Raw genomic sequence first — 20127 nt, 5'->3', positions numbered from 1 at the left:
CCTTCTACCTCCGAGGAATGCCTCGTCGATGTTTTGTAGCTAGCTGGCTCACTCTATGTATTCATCATCATCATCAGCCTGACTACGCCCACTGCAGGGCAAAGGCCTTTCCCATGTCTTTCTAACTAACCCTGTCCTTCGCCAGTTGCAGCCACTGTATCCCCGCAAACTTCTTAATCTCATCCGCCCAGCTAACTTTCTGCCGTCCCCTGCTACGTTTGCTTTCTCTTGGAATCCACTCCGTTACCCCTAAGGACCAGCGGTTATCTTGCCTTCGCATTACATGCCCTGCCCAAGCCCACTTCTTCCTCTTGATTTCAACTAGGATGTCATTAACCCGCGTTTGTTCCCTCACCCACTCCGCCCTCTTCCGATCTCTTAACGTTACACCTATCATTTTCCTTTCCATAGCTCGCTGCGTTGTTCTTAACTTAAACTGAACCCTCTTTGTTAGCCTCCATGTTTCTGCCCCATAGGTGAGTACCGGTAGGATACAGCTGTTATATACTTTTCTCTTCATGGATATTGGTAAGCTACCATTCATGACCTGAGAGAACCTCCACCCCATTCTTATTCTTCTAGTTATTTCCCTCTCATGATCCGGATCTGCGGTCACTACCTGCCCTAAGTATACATATTTATTTATTTATTTATTTATTTATTTATTTATTTACCCTCAAGGCCTAGGAGGCGTTACAGCTTACTTTGGTTTTCTTACTTTGGTTTTCTGCATGTTAATTCTTAGCCCCACCGTTCTACTCTGCTTGTCTAGCTGATTGATCATGCTTTCCAGTTCTTGTCCTGAGTGGCTTAGCAAGGCAATGTCATCAGTGAATCTCAAATTACTCAGGTATTCTCCATTAACTCTTATCCCCAACTGTTCCCATTCCAGTCCCCGGAATACCTCCTGTAAGCAGGCAGTGAAGAGCATTGGAGAGATCGTGTCTCCCTGCCTGACACCTTTCCGTATTGGAATTTTATTGCTGTATTTATGGAGAACTATAGTAGCTGTGCAATCGTTATAAATATCTTCCAATATTTTCACATAACACTCTTCTACACCCTGATTCCGCAATGCCTGCATGACAGCCAAGGTTTCCACTGAGTCGAATGCTTTCTCGTAATCAATGAAGGCTATATATAGGGGCTGGTTATATTCTGCGCATTTCTCTATCACCTGATTGATAGTGTGAATGTGGTCTATTGTCGAGTATCCTTGACGAAAGCCTGCCTGATCATTTGGTTGACTAAAGTCCAAGGTTGTCCTAATTCTATTAGCGATTACCTTAGTAAATACCTTTATTCAGCAATACTTATTCAGTGAAAGCGTAATAAATAGCATATGAGTGTTCACACAGCCCCTCCGCGGTTAGTGAGCGGAAATGCTGCATCCGCGGAGTGGAAATGCACGGCTGACCCCCCTATTTCCTCATTTTACAGACCTCCCACAGAGTCAGTGCATAACCGTGGATGAAATGGTGGACGTGTAGCTCTTAGCAATCGCAAGTACGAAAGCCAAAGCCAACAGAGCGCTTGCTTTGGACACACTGATAGTTATCTCTTATCTTGTCACTTTAGTCTCTATTTCAGGCCCTCCATATGGGAAGCACAGCGCTGTTCCTGTGACACAGGATCCCTAATTATAGGTTGCCTAATGTAGTTGACTTGTTCTATTGTACCCATCAACAGCATACGTTAATTCTTGAACTTGTAAGAATTTCCAACATATTCTAGGTTTCCAAATAGTGCCACCCTGCTTTGGAGCTCCAATCAAATACTAGTGCATTATTTGCTTTGATGCACTACAATGCGCTCGTACATCCCGACCAGATAGTGAGGCACTGACTTTGCTCAAAAGAGAAAACCTCGAAGCGCTGTTCTGACTGCTGCCCTGTGGAGACCTCTGGAAACAAGCTGACCAGGTGCAGATCAACACAAAGGGCAGAGTGGAGTCATGGAGGATGGGCCCTGGGAAAACACGCCCACACTGGCAGTGGCCCTGCCTGGTGGTGCTGGTCTCAGTAGTGACGCCATGCTTCCCTCAGGCAGACAGAGGCCCACGGGTGCGGGGTAGTAGTGCCCACCACGCACGGCACCCAGAAGACACAGCTAACTGTGGCACATTCCAAACTGCCACACAATACATGGTACACATAGTGCAGCAAACACGTTGCCCCATATTTTAAATAAGTTCCAAACTGCAAAAGTTGTACTTTCACATGCATGCTGCCAAGTTATATGTATTTATTTATTTATTTCAAATACCTTACAGGCCCATTGGGCACTGTGTAAGGGGGCGAAAAAAAATAAAATACAGTGCATTAATAACCAAAGGAAACAAAAGGAAACATACGATCATGATAAAAAAGAAATAAATCTATACAGTGCATTAATAACCAAAGGAAACAAAAGGAAACATACGATCATGATAAAAAAGAAATAAATCTATACAGTGCATTAATAACCAAAGGAAACAAAAGGAAACATACGATCATGATAAAAAAGAAATAAATCTATACAGTGCATTAATAACGAAAGGAAACAAAAGGAAACATACGATCATGATAAAAAAGAAATAAATCTATACAGTGCATTAATAACCAAAGGAAACAAAAGGAAACATACGATCATGATAAAAAAGAAATAAATCTATACAGTGCATTAATAACCAAAGGAAACAAAAGGAAACATACGATCATGATAAAAAAGAAATCCTATCAGTGCGCAAAAACCTATATCGAAAGCCTGTGTGCGGCAAAACACAAATTCTTTTCAGTTGACCTTCTCAAAATCCTACAGTCCAACCCCAACAAATTTTGGCGTATTCTCTCTCCTAGGTCTCGGCCGAACCAAATAGAACTCATGGGAACTGATGGTGACCCAGTGGACCTAGATCAGTGCGCTACCGTACTGAACCAATATTTCACATCGGTTTTCACTCCCACACACAACTCTACCACCTCACTTCCACCAGAAACTTCACCGGTTACGATGCGTAAGATACTGATTAATCCCGACGGTATCAGCAACCTCATTGATTCTCTTAAACTGTCTTCCTCGGCTGGGTGTGACCACATCAACAGTAAGTTATTAAAAAACACATCATCAACCTCGTCCCAGATATTAGAATTAATCTTCACCCAGTCTTTGCAATCGGAGGAAGTCCCGGATGATTGGAAAGTTGCCCAAATCATTCCAGTCTTTAAAGCAGGTGACCGCAAATCAGCCTCTAACTACCGTCCTATATCATTAACCAGTATCCCATCCAAACTTCTCGAGCACATTATATCCACGAACCTAATGGCACATCTAGAATCTAACGACTTCTTTTATCCTCACCAGCACGGTTTTAGGAAACACCTTTCATGCGAAACACAGCTTGCCGAGTTCATACATGACTTACTCGAATCTATGGACAATAACCTTCAAGTAGATGCCATGTTCCTCGATTACTCTAAAGCATTCGATCGCGTCCCCCATAACCACTTACTTCAAAAGCTTTCATTGCTAGGAATTCCCGCCAACCTAATCCACTGGATCGAAAATTTTCTTTCAGGACGCAAGCAGTTCACTTCCGCAAACGATAGCCACTCACCCTTCACCAGCGTAACATCAGGGGTCCCTCAAGGCGCTGGACTGTCACCGCTTCTATTCCTCATTTACATTAATGATCTCCCTTGTAACATAAACTCTAATTTACGGCTTTTTGCAGATGATTGCGTCATATACAGAGTTATTGAGGCGGCCAATGATTCATCTTTACTGCAAACCGATCTTAACACACTCGCGTCATGGTGTAATACGTCCCTCCTGTCGTTAAACATTAGCAAGTGCAAATCTATGTCTTTCACGAGAAAACGCACTATGAATCCGCATCAGTACAGCATTGGTTCACTTCTTGTCGACCCCACATTATCATACAAATATCTTGGCCTCCACCTAACACCATCACTATCATGGGTAACCCACATTCAAAACATTTGCGCAGAAGCCTCACGCACACTCGGCTACTTACGACGTAACTTGAAGGACGCATCCCCTGAAATAAAGAAACTAGCATACATGACATTCATTCGCCCGAAATTAGAATATGCGTCATCCATTTGGCATCCATCGCAAGCTTATCTCGCCGCCGACCTCGAAGCCGTACAGAACCGCGCCATCCGCTTTATAACATCTTCCTATTCAAGAAAAACCAGCATCACTGCACTGAAACAGTCCGTCTCCATTCCATCGCTCGTGTCACGCCGCATCATATCTCGCCTCTGTCTTCTGCATCATTTCTATTATCATCCGCGCTCACGCCACGCAAAACTAGAACCCCCCCATAGGACGTCTAGCCGCTTGAACCACAATCATAGCATCGCTCGCATCAACTGTCGCACGTTAGCACTCAGTTCTTCTTTTTTCCCGCAAGCAATAGCTCTATGGAATGCCCTGCCAAACACCATTGTATCATGCACTAATCGCAAATCATTCCGTGAAATACTAAAGGACCATTTTTCGTGAGTGCAATCTTTTCAATTATATGTTGTGCTTGAGACAGACAAGTGTCCTTGCTTTTTTCATTCCTTAGCCTTTGTTTACTCATGTGTTAAATTTTTTTTTACTTGTTACATATTGTATAACCTTTTCGACGCCCCTTACCTGTTGTACATCTCTATTCCTTTTCAATGTTATTTTTTTTTCTTTCTTTGTAGTGTTCTTGTCTTGTTCGTACAAATCTTGAGTTTGCTCCCCCCTTATGTAATGCCCTCGGGCCTTTAAGGGAAAAATAAATGAAATGAAATGAAAATCTATACAGTGCATTAATAACCAAAGGAAACAAAAGGAAACATACGATCATGATAAAAAAGAAATAAATTTATACAGTGCATTAATAACCAAAGGAAACAAAAGGGGAACATACATCATGATAAACAATATATCAACAAATTAGTAGAGAAGAAGAAACGACGTGGAAATAACAACAGGAAAAGAGAAAAAAAAAGAATATGTGGCACAAAATAAAGCACTACAATAAAGGATAATGAGCTCACCGAACATATACACGATGTATGTGCTACTTTATAGATTCATTGCTTCTTTATCTCTTTCATTTCCGTATAGTGTTGACCTCATTTGAGTAACCAAATTCCTGTTGTTCGATGACGTGTACTTTTCTGTTTCCTTTTTTGTTACCATTTTTTGTTGTACACTTCATTCCTTGTCATTTTTCTAATAATACGCAGAACCATTTTTGATAACTGTTGTTTGCATTTTGAGATGCTACTTGTGTAGAACATTCATAGGCTACCTGCTGCCCTGCAATGTAGGGGCCGAGGGGCACGTCAAGCCACAATTTCTGGCTTTTTTCCCCTCGGCCCTCACCATGTGTACGTGGGAACAAATTGAAACTGAAGGGAGCTCCCCCCCCGGGAGGAGTGGAGGTCTCGCACTGAGACTCTGCCCAGAGGTGGGCAGCGTCCTAATTCACTGGGTATGCCTGGACGAGCTCCTTGGGCCCCTTGGCCACCTCGTAGGCCCCCTGGATGAGCTGGCCCCCTTCGAGGCCCCCGGAGGCCCAGCGCTGCAGCTGCCGGGCACTCGCCACCAGCCGCGAGAGGGCCACTCCCAGGGCGGCCGGCTGGACACCGCCAAACAGCGAGCTCATGCACAGCACCGCCTGCACAGTAGTAGTCATTGGTTTCATCAACACCATCTGGAGAGACAGACCGTGCGCAAATTACGCCCTAAAAAAAAAAACTCTACCGAGTTCATAACGTGCAATATGTACCTAGGGCCCCTCGTTTTAGGGTTTTATTTTTGCCAGAACTCAAGGGGGGGGGGGTTAAAAAAATCAGGCCATATTTTTCGAGCTTAAATAAAGGTAAACATCAGGTTATTCAATAAAAGAATCCGTAGTTCGGGTTTTTTCCAAATAATTTTTTGCACGACAAGACAGTTTGTTTTTTTGCTAGATATAAGATGCACTATTTTTTGCTCATTCTTCCATAAACAACATGGAAATTGCAGGCACCTATAAAAATTATTGACCAAGTGTTATTCTTTTCAAGTCTATTAGTAATATTTTTTTGCATACATTACAAATCTCTTGAGGAGCACTCCCAAGTGTCAGCAAGACTGGCCTGTCTTTATTTGTACAGAGCAGACATTCAACATCTCAGCAACCATTTTAAACGAGCCCGGTCCTTGGAACAGGGTGTCCTGAATCATGGATAGCACTTAATACAGTGATTCCGATAAGATTTGTGTTCGGTAGCTATGTTCTGGCCTCTTGCTTTACACCCTTTCTGAACTCATCCTCAAATGCAATCTCCAGTTGACCGTAGGCACATCTCTGCAACAAGCACGAGACATCCACAAATTTTTTTTGCAGTGTCTTCAGCTTCGTGACCTAGAAAACCAACATTATTAGAAGGCTGATTTTTGGCGTCTAACCTGATTTTCAAGAAACACGTTCGGGGCGCAAAAGTATTGTGTGAAATTGGGTTTTACTCGAAAACGAACGAATCTACAGCACAGTCCACTTAAACGGCATTGAGAAAAATCGACTGTTGGGCGAGCTGGTGCATGACTCAATGATACAAGGTACAAGAGTGAGACATGGAACAAAGCCAGACAATCCAATCGTTACAACCGATCATTGTTGTACCTGGACCGGCAGAACAAACACACATACATATTCCCACAAGCCTGTAGGTATTGCCCCATGCATTTAGCCAGCGCGACCCGTGCTCCTGTCAAGGACGCATGGCGCCTTGAACGGTAAGGTACTTGCGCGAAGATGACGGGACAGGAACACACACGGAGCGCATGTCACACTGCTCGATTCGCTGAGCGAGCCCCTACCGCAGGAGCTCCCATCAAAAGATAAACACGCAGCCAGCGATGTTACAGGCCCACAGCATCTTGGCGTGTTGCCAAAGCAGACAGCACAAGACACCCCAAGAAAAGCCAGCACTTGAAAAAAAAAAAGTAAATTCTCAACGACAAAAATGGATATCACCTCATGCTTAGTCGATGTCATTTTTAGCCATTTCACCAACACAAAAACGGGCAGAAACAACGGAAACTATACTTCTTCCCATGACTACAACCAAAGGCAGAGCTGAATCGTTTTCGTTAGCCTCCATGTTTCTGCCCCATAGATGAGTGCCAGTAAGATACAGCTGTTGTATACTTTTCTCTTCAGGGATATCGGTAAGCTACCATTCATGATCTGAGAGAACCTGCCGTATGCGCTCCACCCCATTCTTATTCTTCTAGTTATTTCCCTCTCATGATCCTGATCTGCGGTCACTACCTGCCCTAAGTAGACATATTCCCTTACTACTTCCAGCACCTCGCTACCAACTGTGAACTGCTGTTCCCTTGTGAGACTGTTGAACGTTACTTTGGTTTTCTGCATGTTAATTTTTAGCCCCACCGTTCTGTTCTGCCTGTGTAAGTCATTGATCATGCTTTGCAGTTCATCTCCCGAGTGACTTGGTAAGGCAATGTCATCAGCGAATCGCAAATTACTTAATAACTTTTCAGGAGGACACAGGGACGCAATAAAGAAGCAGATAGGGACGAGCGCTTACTATCAGCAGGCTTTATTCGACGTAGACCGTTCATATACCTTCTCTTTACCCAAGCGCCACTGTGCGAATCACAAGCACGTGGGTACCAGAGAACACAAAAGAAATCCAAAGGCAGACGATTACAGAAATCTATCTAAGAAAACCATTTCAGATCGGCGAAGTATCACAGATGAATCACTGATGCAGTTATCTCCTTTTTTTCTAATGTAATAGGCTTCCACCAGTTCCCATTCAATCTGATCGCAGCTTCTCAACAATACTCCACAGTCCGATAAGCGTTTGGGAAAACAGGCGACCTTATTCTGCTTAGTGCATTTTTGGCAATGGTCCGGGAGATAGGAGCCAGTCTTCTTTAAAGCAGAATAAGGTCGCCATTTCCATCCCACACTTCTTCATTCTCCGCGTCCTCTCTACCCTTAGCAAAAACTAATACGTTTGGAATATACGGAGGTCTATTTAAAATGTATTTTAAACATATTTTGTATTCATGAATGCACTAAAAATATGTAGGAAATACGTTTCTGAGATTTCATGCTTGGTATTCGAAATATATTTTTAAAATGTGCCAAAAATACCTCACTTAAAGCATACTTCGAGCACTTTTCAAATACATGAAAAAATATGCATGCAGTTTTAGCATCTTGTCAGTGTATTAAAAGTGTATTTTCGGAAATATGAAATTAATTCATCGAAAGTATACTTCAATTCTAGAAAACGGGCAGCCCTTGTAAACGTATATGTATGCAGTTTTAACATCTTGTCAATGTATTAAAAGTGAACTTTCGTAAATATGAAATTAATTCATCCGAAATATATTTCAATCCTAACAAACGGGCAGTCCTTTTAAACGTCTTTGCACACTTCTAGCTGCCATGAACAGTCGAGTGCTCGAAATCGTGTTTCGGGAAATGGCATTTGCGTGTCGTCAATGTATTTGAAGTGTACTTCCGTAAATACGTAATTAATTCGTCCAAAGAACACTGAAATTCTAGCAAATTGGCAGTCCGCATTAGCATATTTGCAGCGCACTACGAGCTGTCGTTGAACAATTTAATGCTCAAAATCGAGTTTCGGGACATCGCATTTTGGTGCTGGCCATCTATTTAAAGTGTACTTTCGTAAATACGCAATTAATCCGTCTGAAGTATATTTAAATTCTAACAAATGGTTTGTCCGCGTAAACATATTTGCATTACACTTCAAGCTACCGTGGAACAATCTAGGGCTCGAAATGACGTTTCAGCGAAGAGTGAAAACTTTCCCTTTCTTGTCATCCTTTCGTTTATGGTAACTTCTAGCAGGAAGGTGATCACCACTTATACCCCTGCTACACGGGCGCTTCGAATGCCTTCCAGCCGAATGTCATCTAACGATGCTACATGTGTTCTGTCTAAGGGAGTGCTTGAAGATAATATTACGCCAATGAATATTAACCGCGTCAGCATGAAATTTCCCCGGGAGTGCGCCGATGAGGACGACTGCACTCATACTGTTGTTTACATCGCTTGTTTACATAACATAAAACGCAATCTGCGCTTTGGTTCTAATAAACAATCTGTTTTCTTTTTTACTGGTTGTACTCGTGATTGTTTACGCAGTGCTACAATGTGTGGGAAGCGATGATGCGATCGCACGCCTGAGAAAGCCGGGTTGTTGGCATCGCGCAGGACTGGCGCTTCTCGCTTCTTGTCCCGGCTTTCTCCGACGTGACCAGTACTTTTTTTTTAAACTACTTTATCCAGAAGTATGTATGGCGACTGTTCGCTTTAACTGAAACGGCCTAACTTGTTACCCACAAGCTAGCGACGGCGACGACTGCTGCTGGCCGTAAAGCACGGCTCGGCAGTCTAGGTCACACCGGCGATTCCCGTTCATCGTACGCGTGCCCTGCGATGTAAGCAATAGTTGATTTCAGGTCACTGTTGCCAAAACTACACCTGGTGACCATTTTCATTCGCTAAAGCTTGTGATTCGCTCTTCACAACCGCCGAAATCACAGATCCAACCCTGCGAACTCGCTGGGCCTAGTCGTCGCGGAAGGGAACAGAGCCGTCGTCGATTGAAACTGATTTGGCAAGCGCTTATCGCTGGTGAGTGTTCAGGTATGCACACGTGAAATATAGCCGTTCGTTTCGCTCATTTAGAAGCGCGAGCATGCACACACCGCCGCCTCATCACCGTGCTCACGCTCAGCCGCCGACAAGGCTGACCGTCCGCCGACCGGATTCGTCGGTGTCGTTGGCCTGAAAAACGTGTCCCTCTAGAATCATATTATAGTAAACTAGATATTTCACTATAATTACATGCTGTTGTTCAGCGTGATATATACTGTCGTTGTCGGACTAGTGTGACCGCCGTCGTCGTCGTCGCTGTACACTGAAAACGAGCTGAGGCTTTCGAATGCGTTTCGAAAGTGTCGTGCAGCACCGCGGCAGTCCATCGAGTCCGAATGTCATTCCTATTCTCGAATGCCATTCCACTCAATGTCATTCGAACATTTCCGTGTGAGAACGTGATAGCATTATACCAGCAAAAGCGCCTTGGGTACTTCTGGGTCCGAATAAGCCAGCGGAAAGAACCCCGTGTGGCAGGGCAGACCGGCTCCCTTACACGCCCATGTATCTGTTGGTTGACAGTTCGACTCCTGACCTGTGCCTGACGCAAGTTTCAACTAGCAATTCCGTTCTCAATTAATCCCAGATTCGAACGCGACCAGTAGGGTACTTCTGCGATAATTTGGAAGCCCACAGTATTTGCGCAAAAAAAGGTATCACCGTGCAAAATAGTGCGTCGCTTTCGCTGGGTATATATACGGCAAGCCAAGTATAGCGCTTGTCGTAGGATTTGTTGTTTGCTGTGTCGCTGTCGTCTTGGTATGCTGTATGTAGGTATCTGCCGTTCCCATTCAATCACGTGACCTTATAATATCAGACTCCTGTTGATTAATGATAAATACCCGTGTACGATTTGTTCTCCAGTTGATGAATTAACCCGTGTCATTCCATGGAGCCGCCCAGTAGACTTTTTTTTAAGCCCGAGTAAACACATTTTTAATGTATTAAATGTATATTTTTAGTATATTTCTAATGTATATTTTTATTATATTTTTAATGCATTATAAATATGCTAAGCGAGCAAAAATGTACTTTTCACGTATTTTTAAGAACGTTTAAAATATTATTCCTAGTATACTTAGAAAGCATTCGTATTGCAGTTTAAGCATAGGGACAAAAAAATGCGAAATAAATATGAAATTAATGCAATACGTTTGAAATGCATTTTTAGCACATCCTCTTTTCGCTAAGGGTATTCATCACTTTCAGATACGCCTGACACGCCTTCCATGCTGGTTGACATTACCCTGCTTGGCCGGCATGTCAGGGCATGTCAGGAGCGGCTGTCAACGTGTTGGACAAATCGCTGGTTGCCAACGCCCCCCCTCCCCCCATCTGCTTTTTCCAAAACCTGGCTCTTGGCCTTTAACGGCACCCCGGTGGAGCAGGTCGGCCGTGCCACCTCAACGCTGCCTCATCTCGACGACATGCTGGACCAACTGAAAGGGGCCCACTATTTTTCCACCTCGGATCTACTCTCGGGCAGCTGGCAGGTGTCCATTCACCCTGACAACGCTCAAAATACTGCGTTTGTGACGCCCGACAGCCTTTACCAGTTTAACTGCATGCCCTTTGGTCTGCAGTTTGCCAATAATTTGAATGCAAAGATTGCACGCTGGTCCCTCCAACTTCAAGAGTACGATTTCATGACAGTGCATCAGCGTGGCTCAGCCCATCAAGATGCTGATTTCCTGTCTCACTAACTACCCTTGTTCTGTGACCGCCTTGACTGCGCAAATGCAAGATCCTGACATTGACACCATAATTCACTCCCTCAGCAACACTGCCAGCCCACGCCACCGCAAACTGCATCGGATCTAAAGGGAGGAGAATGCCCTTTTGAAATCCAAGGTTTGACGAAATCTCGCCTGGTCGGGTGAATACATGTTAAAATTAAAGAGGCCTATTGTCATCTGTTATTGACTACACCTTTTTGGTCGGTGCCTCTTTATTTTTAGAATGCCCTTTTATATCATGTGAAGCGGCTCCATGGTCGAGCTCCCGTGTGGTTGCCAGTGGTGCTGGAACCACTGCGATCGCTCCCACGGTGGGTCACCTTGGCTGCGGCAAGACCTATGAGCGAGTGCCAGGGCGATTTTGGTGGCCTAACATGTTCAGGGACGTTAAGCAACACACGGCATCCTGCCAGTCATGCCAGTATAGGCAGCCATCCACACGAGTTCCCAAGCCACCTCTGCAGGCTTTTTCGCCTCATCACGGACCATGGCAGCTGCTTCATGTCACATGAGTTTGAGCGAGCCCTCCACTCTTTCGGCATTGTGCATTCCACTACGTCCGTCAACCATCCGCACCGCAATGGCCTCATGAAGCTGCGTCAACCGTACCCTAACAGATATAGTTGCGTCCTACGCCACTCCGCCCCACACAAACTGGGACCGTTTTGTTCCTGCTGAGACTTTCGCTGTCAACACTGCGGCGCAGGAAACTACACAGGTGGCGCCATTCTCCGTCGTCTGCAGCAGAACGCCCTCCATCCTCCTCGACACAAAGCTGGGACTGTCCCACCCTACTGCATCCCACCTGACTCCACCCAATGGCTTCGCTGCGCCAGCCTCGATGCCCAGCGCAACATTCTCACGGCTCATGCGCATGCACAAGCGGTCAATGAGGCCGCTCCACCACTCCCCTCCTTCCGACCCGGCGACTTTCTCCTCGTTTGCCGCACCATCCGCGCTACTGGCCACGCCGGAAAGCTTTTGCCCCAGTACCACGGCCCTTATCGTGTTGTGGCCCAGCTCGGTCCCATGACATACCGTCTCGAAGATCTGCCCAAGCATGACCCACGCGACAGTGCATCTCGTTCTTCCGCAGCATGTGTCACACATGAAGCGCTATGTCTCCGGAGCCCGCAATAAGCCCGACTTGGCTACCAGGCCCCGCTCGTCGGTTGCAATGACTCCTGTCTCCAAGCCTTCCTCACAGCAGCGTACCACCCCATAACGGGGACTGTGTCGCAGGCTCTTCCTGCACTCCCGACATTCCTGATGTGTGCCTGCGCGAGGTCCAGAGCTCGGAGGCCGGTGGCCAGCAGAATTGAGACAGAGACAACAGACAGTGCGTGGTGCAGCAGACACTAGCTGCTTGCAGGGCACACCCCTCACGTGCGGCGACATCGTATCACTGGAGCACTTGCCACTGAAGAGAAACCTTCCCGTCGCTTTTGGCTAACGCCTTGAAGAGCGCCCACAGCAGCACCGGTCCCACTGGATTGAGATCCGCCTCCCGTGGGACTGCATCGCTTCGGGACCTCATGGTAGTCGGACGGCCTCCCCGGACTAGGATTTTTGTTCTGCCATTCCCTGGGTAGTCTGTGCTTTTGTGTCCGAGTGTGTCCGGGCACATGTGGCCCTCCTCCACCCCCTGGCCAGTGGACAGATGTAACGGACAAAGAGGAAGAGGCCGTGCCGCAGCAGGAGGACAAAGCGCGGGGGCCACCGTGTGTTCGAGGTAACGAGCGGCAGTTTTGCTGTCTTTTTGTGCCGACCCCCACTGCAACAGTATGAAGGGTGGCTAGTTTTCCCAGCAGAATCTCCCCTCTGCCCTTCAACAGATCTGCTGTTACCTGATCCTCAGCCGCGGCCAGGATCGAACCTGTGTCCTTTGGGTCAGCAGCCCGAAGGACGCGAGTTCGCAGCAGGCGACATGCTGGACGCCGGTGTACTGTGCAATGTCAGTGCACGTTAAAAGAACCCCAGGTGGTCGGAAACTTCCGGAGCCCTCCACTACGGCGTTCCCATAGCCTGAGTCACTTTGGGATGTAAAACCCATAAGTCAACCAACCAACCAATCAGCTGCTTTACCCCTTTGCATTTCCTCTTTCATTACTGGCGGGATGTCCCATAGCTGTGCGCTACTGCTTCTCTCATCAATGTTCTGATTACATTGTCTACTATATAGGTTTGTATAGAATCCTTCGGCTACTTTAACTATCGTATTCATATTGCTAATGACACTGCCCTCTTTGTCTCTTTTCGCATACATCTGGTTTCTACCTGTGCCTAGTTTCCTCTTCAGTGTCTTTAGGCTACCTCTGATCTTTAGAGCATGCAGGATTTTTCTCCATGTTAAACTTTCTTATGTTGGCTATCTCACACTGATTTATTAACTTTGACAGCTCTGCAGTTCTATTCTGTCTGGAGGGTTGGGTGCTTTCATGCTTCGGCGTTTCTTAATCAGATCATCAATGGTACATATTCCTCCAAGAATGCGCCCATGACGACAACTACATCTCGGCGCTATTTTTGTTTACATATATCTGCATCTGTATACAGGAAGCAATTGCACATTAGTTCAGCACGAAATGCAAGCTGTGTTCTACTTTGTTTAAACAGACTCTTCTCTTTTGTGCTGGTTGTGCATTTATGCTACGCTTGGGTGGAGTGTTTGCCTGATTTGGTCAGAACTGATCGGAATTCTTCATTGTCTGTGGTGAGAGCAAGCCAAAACTGCGAGCTTTGCAGCAATCATGCCAGTGGTGCCATCTTGCACTCTGCCATGCAGGGAGGCTGCAAAGAAAAGGTGTGGGGAGAGGGCCATGTGGGTGCAACAGCGTTTTTTGCGTTTTGATAAAATAGCCGAGAAAGCACTTTTAAACCAAACGCAAAGCCACCCCCCACCCACCTCCTTGCGTTTTGACACAGCCTCAATGGGAGAGTGCTCATTCCTCTGGCGAGCACAGATGGCGCTACCAAATGCCACCTTTGTGCAAATTTTGAGCTATTTTGTGCAAGTTTTGGGCCGAGGAAGGTTTTTTTTTTTCCAATTTTCTCTGACTGACACAACAGTCAGTAGTCGCTTATTCACAGTACAGAGAAGGTGTAGACAAGAGTCTGACCGATGTGAAAGTTTCGCTTGGCCGTCGATGCTGCATGGCTGGTGCATCAGCCAGAGCACACTGGCCGATCAGCACAGCGAGTCGCCCACCTGGTCAATGCCGTGATGCCACTACTATTCCCTGATGTCATTCCCACAGCCCTATGTCTCAAACTGTCGTGCTAGTGATGGGTCTCGATCGTGAGAAGGAGCATTTAAGGACTCCTTGGAGCTGAATTACAATATATTTTAAGTGTCGGCTGCATCCAACACTTCATGGTCATGGATGACTGTACATACAGAGGAAGCCTATAGCAGACTGAAGTTTTGGCTGGGGCTATCCAGCGGTCTGACGAGTGTGGCTGACGACACCAGCTGAGGAGGAGGAGTGCCCCACCCCTGACCTACCTGCAGGATGGCGTGGGTGCACGGCAGAAAGGCGTCCTGCTTGCCCTCCTGGGCACACACCAGCAGCTCCTGGATGCAGCGGGTGATCCGCTCCGTCTGGGCCAGCACCTCCTGGTAGGTGGGCAGCTGCTGCTGCTGCTGCTGGGAGCTGCACAGGAGACAGACCCATCTACTACTACTCCCTCCCGTGGGGGAGGAAGGGTGCAAGTACACCATCAACGGGAGCCCCCTGCGTGATGTCATTTTAGTGCTCTGGTCATTGGAACAGTGAAAACTGCCGTAAATCCAAAGAAAGTGCTCAGACTTAAATCGAAGTTGAAAGAGTAAAAGATTTCTGTCTCTGCCTTGCCACTTTACATGCCAGAGAAAAAAAAAAAACCCATAGAATTCGCTAAGCCAACCACACCAGAACAATCATTTAAACTATGCTATAACAAGCTTCACTTAAAGAGCATATGTTACATGTACTGTCCAGCAACCGACAGCATCCATGATTAAGACATATATGTCGAGTGTGCATGTCACAATTTTTTTTCATAGCCAAACGATTCGCAGAACAACATCACCGTCCTCTCCACAAACATACGCAGCGCCATTTGAAATCGCAATGAACTGTCCTCCACTACTGGCGCTACCTGCACTGATATCGTTATCTTAACAGAAACGTGGCTAAATCAATCTGTTTGAAACGAAGAAATTTTCGTACTAAAAATGCTTCTTGGCATTTCGCTGTGATCATTCCTTCCGGCAGGGAGGTGGGCTTTTGATTGCCCTTTCTGATAACTTGGAATGTTTGCAGTTTCATCAATGTTGACACTTGGCTCAAATTCATCTGTGTTCAAATCGGTGTTTATCAACAATCTAATCAAGGGTTCGACAGAATCCTGTCTGGCGAGGGAGAGGCATAGTGGTAAAATAAAACATACACTCGCCAAAAGATGGTTTTTTAAAAAACTTGACGTTTCGGGACCCCTACGGGTCCCTTGTTCACAATGAAAGATGGGCGGAATGGGCCGCTGCTTATATGCGCACTTTACAGCGCAGTCAGTGGGCGTAGTTATCCGGGAGATTACCCTTCGTCCTGTTAATGACATGATCCGTGGTCTGTATATAAAAAGATTCTAAAAGCAGTCGTGACGATGTGGGTTTCATGGTATCTAATATTGTGGCGTTCTCCCAGTCAATGGCCAGCGGGTTCGATGAGGTGCGACATTTGTTGACGTCGTTCTTGTGTTCTCTTAATCTTCTTCTGAAATCGCCTGATTCACCAATTTATGATGCATCGCAGTTTTTGCAGGGGATTTTGTACACCACTCCGGGGAAACGTGGGCGCTCCAGACGGTCTTTTACATGACAGAGCTGTTGTTTCAGCTTGCTGGACGGCACGTGTGCAATGCGCACGCTGTATTTTGAAAATATCCGTGCCAGAGCCTCACTTGTCCCCCGGGCGTAACGAACGCTCGCGCGCGCTTCTGTTGTCCGATGAGTCGGGGCTCGGCAGGTTGCAGAGAGCGACTCTGTTCGTTGTGCAGCAGTTGTCGAGGAGAGCCATTCTTCTCGAGGTCGACGCGGACTTTTTCCTGCTCGGAACAGCGCAGACCGGGACTGGAGCAAAGACGAGTTGCACGGTTGTATAGAGCTGACGCGACGGAACGTTTGTGGCCAATGGGGTGGGCGGATTGAAAATCCCAATGTGTGTGGGTTTCCGGAAAACAGTAGTGGCAAGACCATCGGGAGTGCAGAGAACAAGGACATCAAGAAAAGCAATCCTTTCGGAAACTTCTTCCATTGTGAATTGAATTTTCGGTTGAAAAGAATTTAGGTGGTCCAGAAACGGTTTGGCATCCTTGCGGGGAATTACACAGAAACAATCGTCCACATACCGCAAGAAGAGCTTCGGACGAGTACGGAACGATTGCAGGGCCGAATTTTCAATAGATTCCAGAGCGAGGTTGGCACAGGTTACGGATACCGACGCACCCATAGCCGTGCCAAAGATTTGCCTGTAGAACTCGTTGTTGAAAGTGAAATATGTGTTCTACAAACAGAATTTCAGGAGACGGCACAGATCAGCTGTTTCAAAAGCCGTTCGGGATGGCAGTGATGCGTCTTCTTCCAGTACCCGCTCGCAGCATTCGACAGTGAACTGAACAGGAACGCATGTGAACATGGATTTCACATCAAAAGAAACCATGATGTCATCGTTGTCAACCGCCACAACCTTAAGCTTGGTAACAAAATCAGCCGAATCTTTCACATATGTCAGTGTTCGTGCAATGAAGGGCCTAATGACTTGATGCAGATACTTGGACAGGTTATGCAATGGCGAACGCGTGAAATCAACAATAGGCCTGAGAGGCACGTCCGGTTTATGAATCTTCGGTAAGCCGGTAACGGCGCTGAGCCGTTGTGGCATACCAATTTGTAGTAAATGTACTTCTTTGAAGGAGGGACAAACTTGAACACATCGGTTAGCAGTTTTTGAAGCTCTGCTTCTACTTTTTTCGTGGGATCCCGGTTCAGCTTGGCGTGTGTTAGTGCATCCTGCAGCAGGTCGGACATCTTTGAAATACATTGCGTATGGTCTAATATCATGGTTGCGTTTCCTTTGTTGGCCGGAAGGATTGCTATCTTTCGATTGTTCTTCAGACTCTTGAGCGAAATGCACAGGAACGCATGTGAACATGGATTTCACATCAAAAGAAACCATGATGTCATCGTCGTCAACCGCCGCAACCTTAAGCTTGGTAACAAAATCAGCCGAATCTTTCACATATGTCACTGACATATGTGCATGCATGCTTCTCAGAAGTGGGTAAAGTGCTGGGCATGCGCTCCCCCCAGGTTTTGCAAAAATCTTGGTGACACCTTAAATACCGTTAGCAATAGATTTCCTAATCTTCTGTTTGGCGACTTCAATCTTCCTGATATTAAACTGGTCATGCACCAGTATTACCGCAAGTGACAGCCAATCACTGTCTGCTCCGACTTTTCCTTGGCACAGGCAGTTATTATCCAGCCAGCAAGTTTCCGCATCTAATACATTAAGACCTATTGCTAACAAATGCACCACACTTCATTTCGAACACCAGATACCTGCCGGGAATACGTGACCATTCGCTACTTGCAGTCATATGTTGAATTCACCATCACCCAAGAAAAAGAAAATTATATACCATTATGAGCGTACGTTGTTGGGCTAGTCGGTCAATCATGGTGAATACAAGGGGGGTAGTGCGCACAAAAAGACAAGGACAAGAAGATAACACAACAAGCGCAGACTCGCGACTAACTTTATTTGAAAACACGACACTCCTTTTATAGTTTCAAAACTGTCACATCACAGACATGTGGAAACCAAAAACCTGTTTTCATTCTGATACAGTTTGATTGAAAGGTCACTTACGCAGTCTTTGCCCTTCTGTTTGATGCAAAACGCCTCCGCCAACTCACGCGCCACCTGGTCACAGCTCCTCCTCAAAACTTTTGTATCTGTCAGCAAAGGCAGGCAAGGGTTATTGCACGTAGCATCCGGGCATGCGCCACAATGCAGGGGTAAATTCGACCCTGTCCCTGATTTCATGGAAAGCTGGTGTTCCCTTAAGCGCTCATTCAGACATCGGCCTGTCTGACCGATGTATACCCTGCCACAGGTGAGGGGAAACTGGTAAACGACACCCGTCTGGCACCTGACAAAACGAGTGGCATGACGCTTCTCGCAGTCCGCTTTCCTCTTCCCTCCGGACATGACCTGAGGGCACAATGAGGCCAACTTGCATGGGGCGGTAAAAACTACCGGCACGCCGTAGCTTTTCGCCACGTTCTTCAAGTTGTGGGAAATTCTGTGAATATACGGTAGAACCGCTGGCCTCATTTCCTTAGAACGGCCACTATCCCGGCACGTCCTATTTTTCAGTTTGCGCAGAAGCTTCTCTGCCACTGCAACAATGATTGAAGCAGGAAAACCAGCCTTCGTCATCCTAATTACCTGATTATTGAGGCTCTCGTGCACCAGGTGAGCGCAAGACTTAGACAAGGCGCCCTGCAGGCAATAGGTTCCGATAGCTCGTTTAACATTCTTGGAATGTGCTGACCTGAACGGTAACAGGTCTTTCCGTGCACGTGGTAAGTACATCCAGCAAACGTGATCTGGTGTTAAAGTCAGGTTAATATCTAAAAACTGTAGCTACCGGAACATGACAAGCTACAGTTTTTAGATATTAACCTGACTTGGGCTAGTTGGTAGTTCCGAAATGAGGCTCCGAAATGAGGCTCACTTCGGAGGCTTGCCATATCAAGAAGCTAGGTAACACCTGCATCAGCAGCCCATCGATAAATCTACTATCAAAGGAACTTGCGTATCTTAATCAGTGACGTGCCTTTCTTTAGTCAAGTTGTGTGGTTGTGCGGTATCTTTCTCTCATGCCTATTTTGTGTTTTTACTCGTGCCATTTCATATATATGCTGCCTCACCTGTAGCAACAAACCATTTGGTTGTTAGTCAGCGCTGGTGTTTTGTCCTTCTCTTGTGTCTCGTCTTTGATTGCGCTGTTTTTCCAATTCGGAAAACAACCCTGTCCTCCCCCATTAGACTGTTGGAGGAGGAGAGCATGTGTGGTGAGTGAGGGGGCTTCTTCTAGCGCTTCTTGGCAACTCAAGCGTGCTGACTTGGGAGAGGTCTCTGCCACTAGTCTCGCCCCGAGTCGGGGCAGAAACAGCCAGGTCCCGCACAGTTGCTGGATAGCTGCAAGCGTCCACAGGAGGCCCAGCGGGGACTCCTTGGAATCGAGGGCAAAGGTGGTCACCGTCACTGAGAGAGGCTGATTGACCTCTCTGATTGCGGTGGCACCGAACGCAGCGGCCTCCGCTAACAGCAGTATTCATACTTCGCAGGTTAGTTGGGTTTTTCTGTAGTTTTCCTTGCAAACTACCTGCCCCGCCACCGCCGCTGTTGCTGAAGTACATTCTGTGTGTCTTGCATCTTTTGCTTTGTTACACATGGCTGCAAATGACTCCTGCTTGGTTTGCAATGAGCTGCTACCGGAAAACGGCACGTATCCGATGTGCTGTGAATGTGCTTACGGTTATCACTTAGGATCCTGCTCCGGAGTTTCTAAAACTGCCTTTAAATCTAAAAGTCTCGCAGATAGGAAGGAATGGACGTGTCAAACATGCGTCATTCTATC

At 46.4% G+C, this 20127-nt stretch overlaps 1 protein-coding gene across 1 annotated transcript in view; it reads right to left on the bottom strand.

The window, feature by feature from the left end:
• Positions 1 to 2543: 2543 nt before the first annotated feature.
• LOC149325588 (uncharacterized) overlaps positions 2544 to 20127 on the bottom strand; it is a 73428-nt gene continuing 55844 nt past the window's right edge. Inside the window, exons 4-5 of the mRNA XM_089564345.1 lie at positions 14942 to 15089; positions 2544 to 5665 (exon numbers count right to left, since the gene is read on the bottom strand). Of these exons, the coding sequence (XP_089420471.1) occupies positions 5468 to 5665; positions 14942 to 15089 (346 nt within the window). The 3' untranslated portion in view covers positions 2544 to 5467. The remainder of the gene's footprint in view (positions 5666 to 14941; positions 15090 to 20127) is intronic.

The sequence above is a fragment of the Amblyomma mixtum genome, chromosome 10 (genome assembly GCF_055824585.1).
Source record: "Amblyomma mixtum isolate Tamu chromosome 10, ASM5582458v1, whole genome shotgun sequence".
In the NCBI taxonomy this organism is placed as follows: Eukaryota; Metazoa; Arthropoda; class Arachnida; order Ixodida; family Ixodidae; genus Amblyomma; species Amblyomma mixtum.
This window is presented reverse-complemented; position numbering and strand designations above follow the sequence as displayed.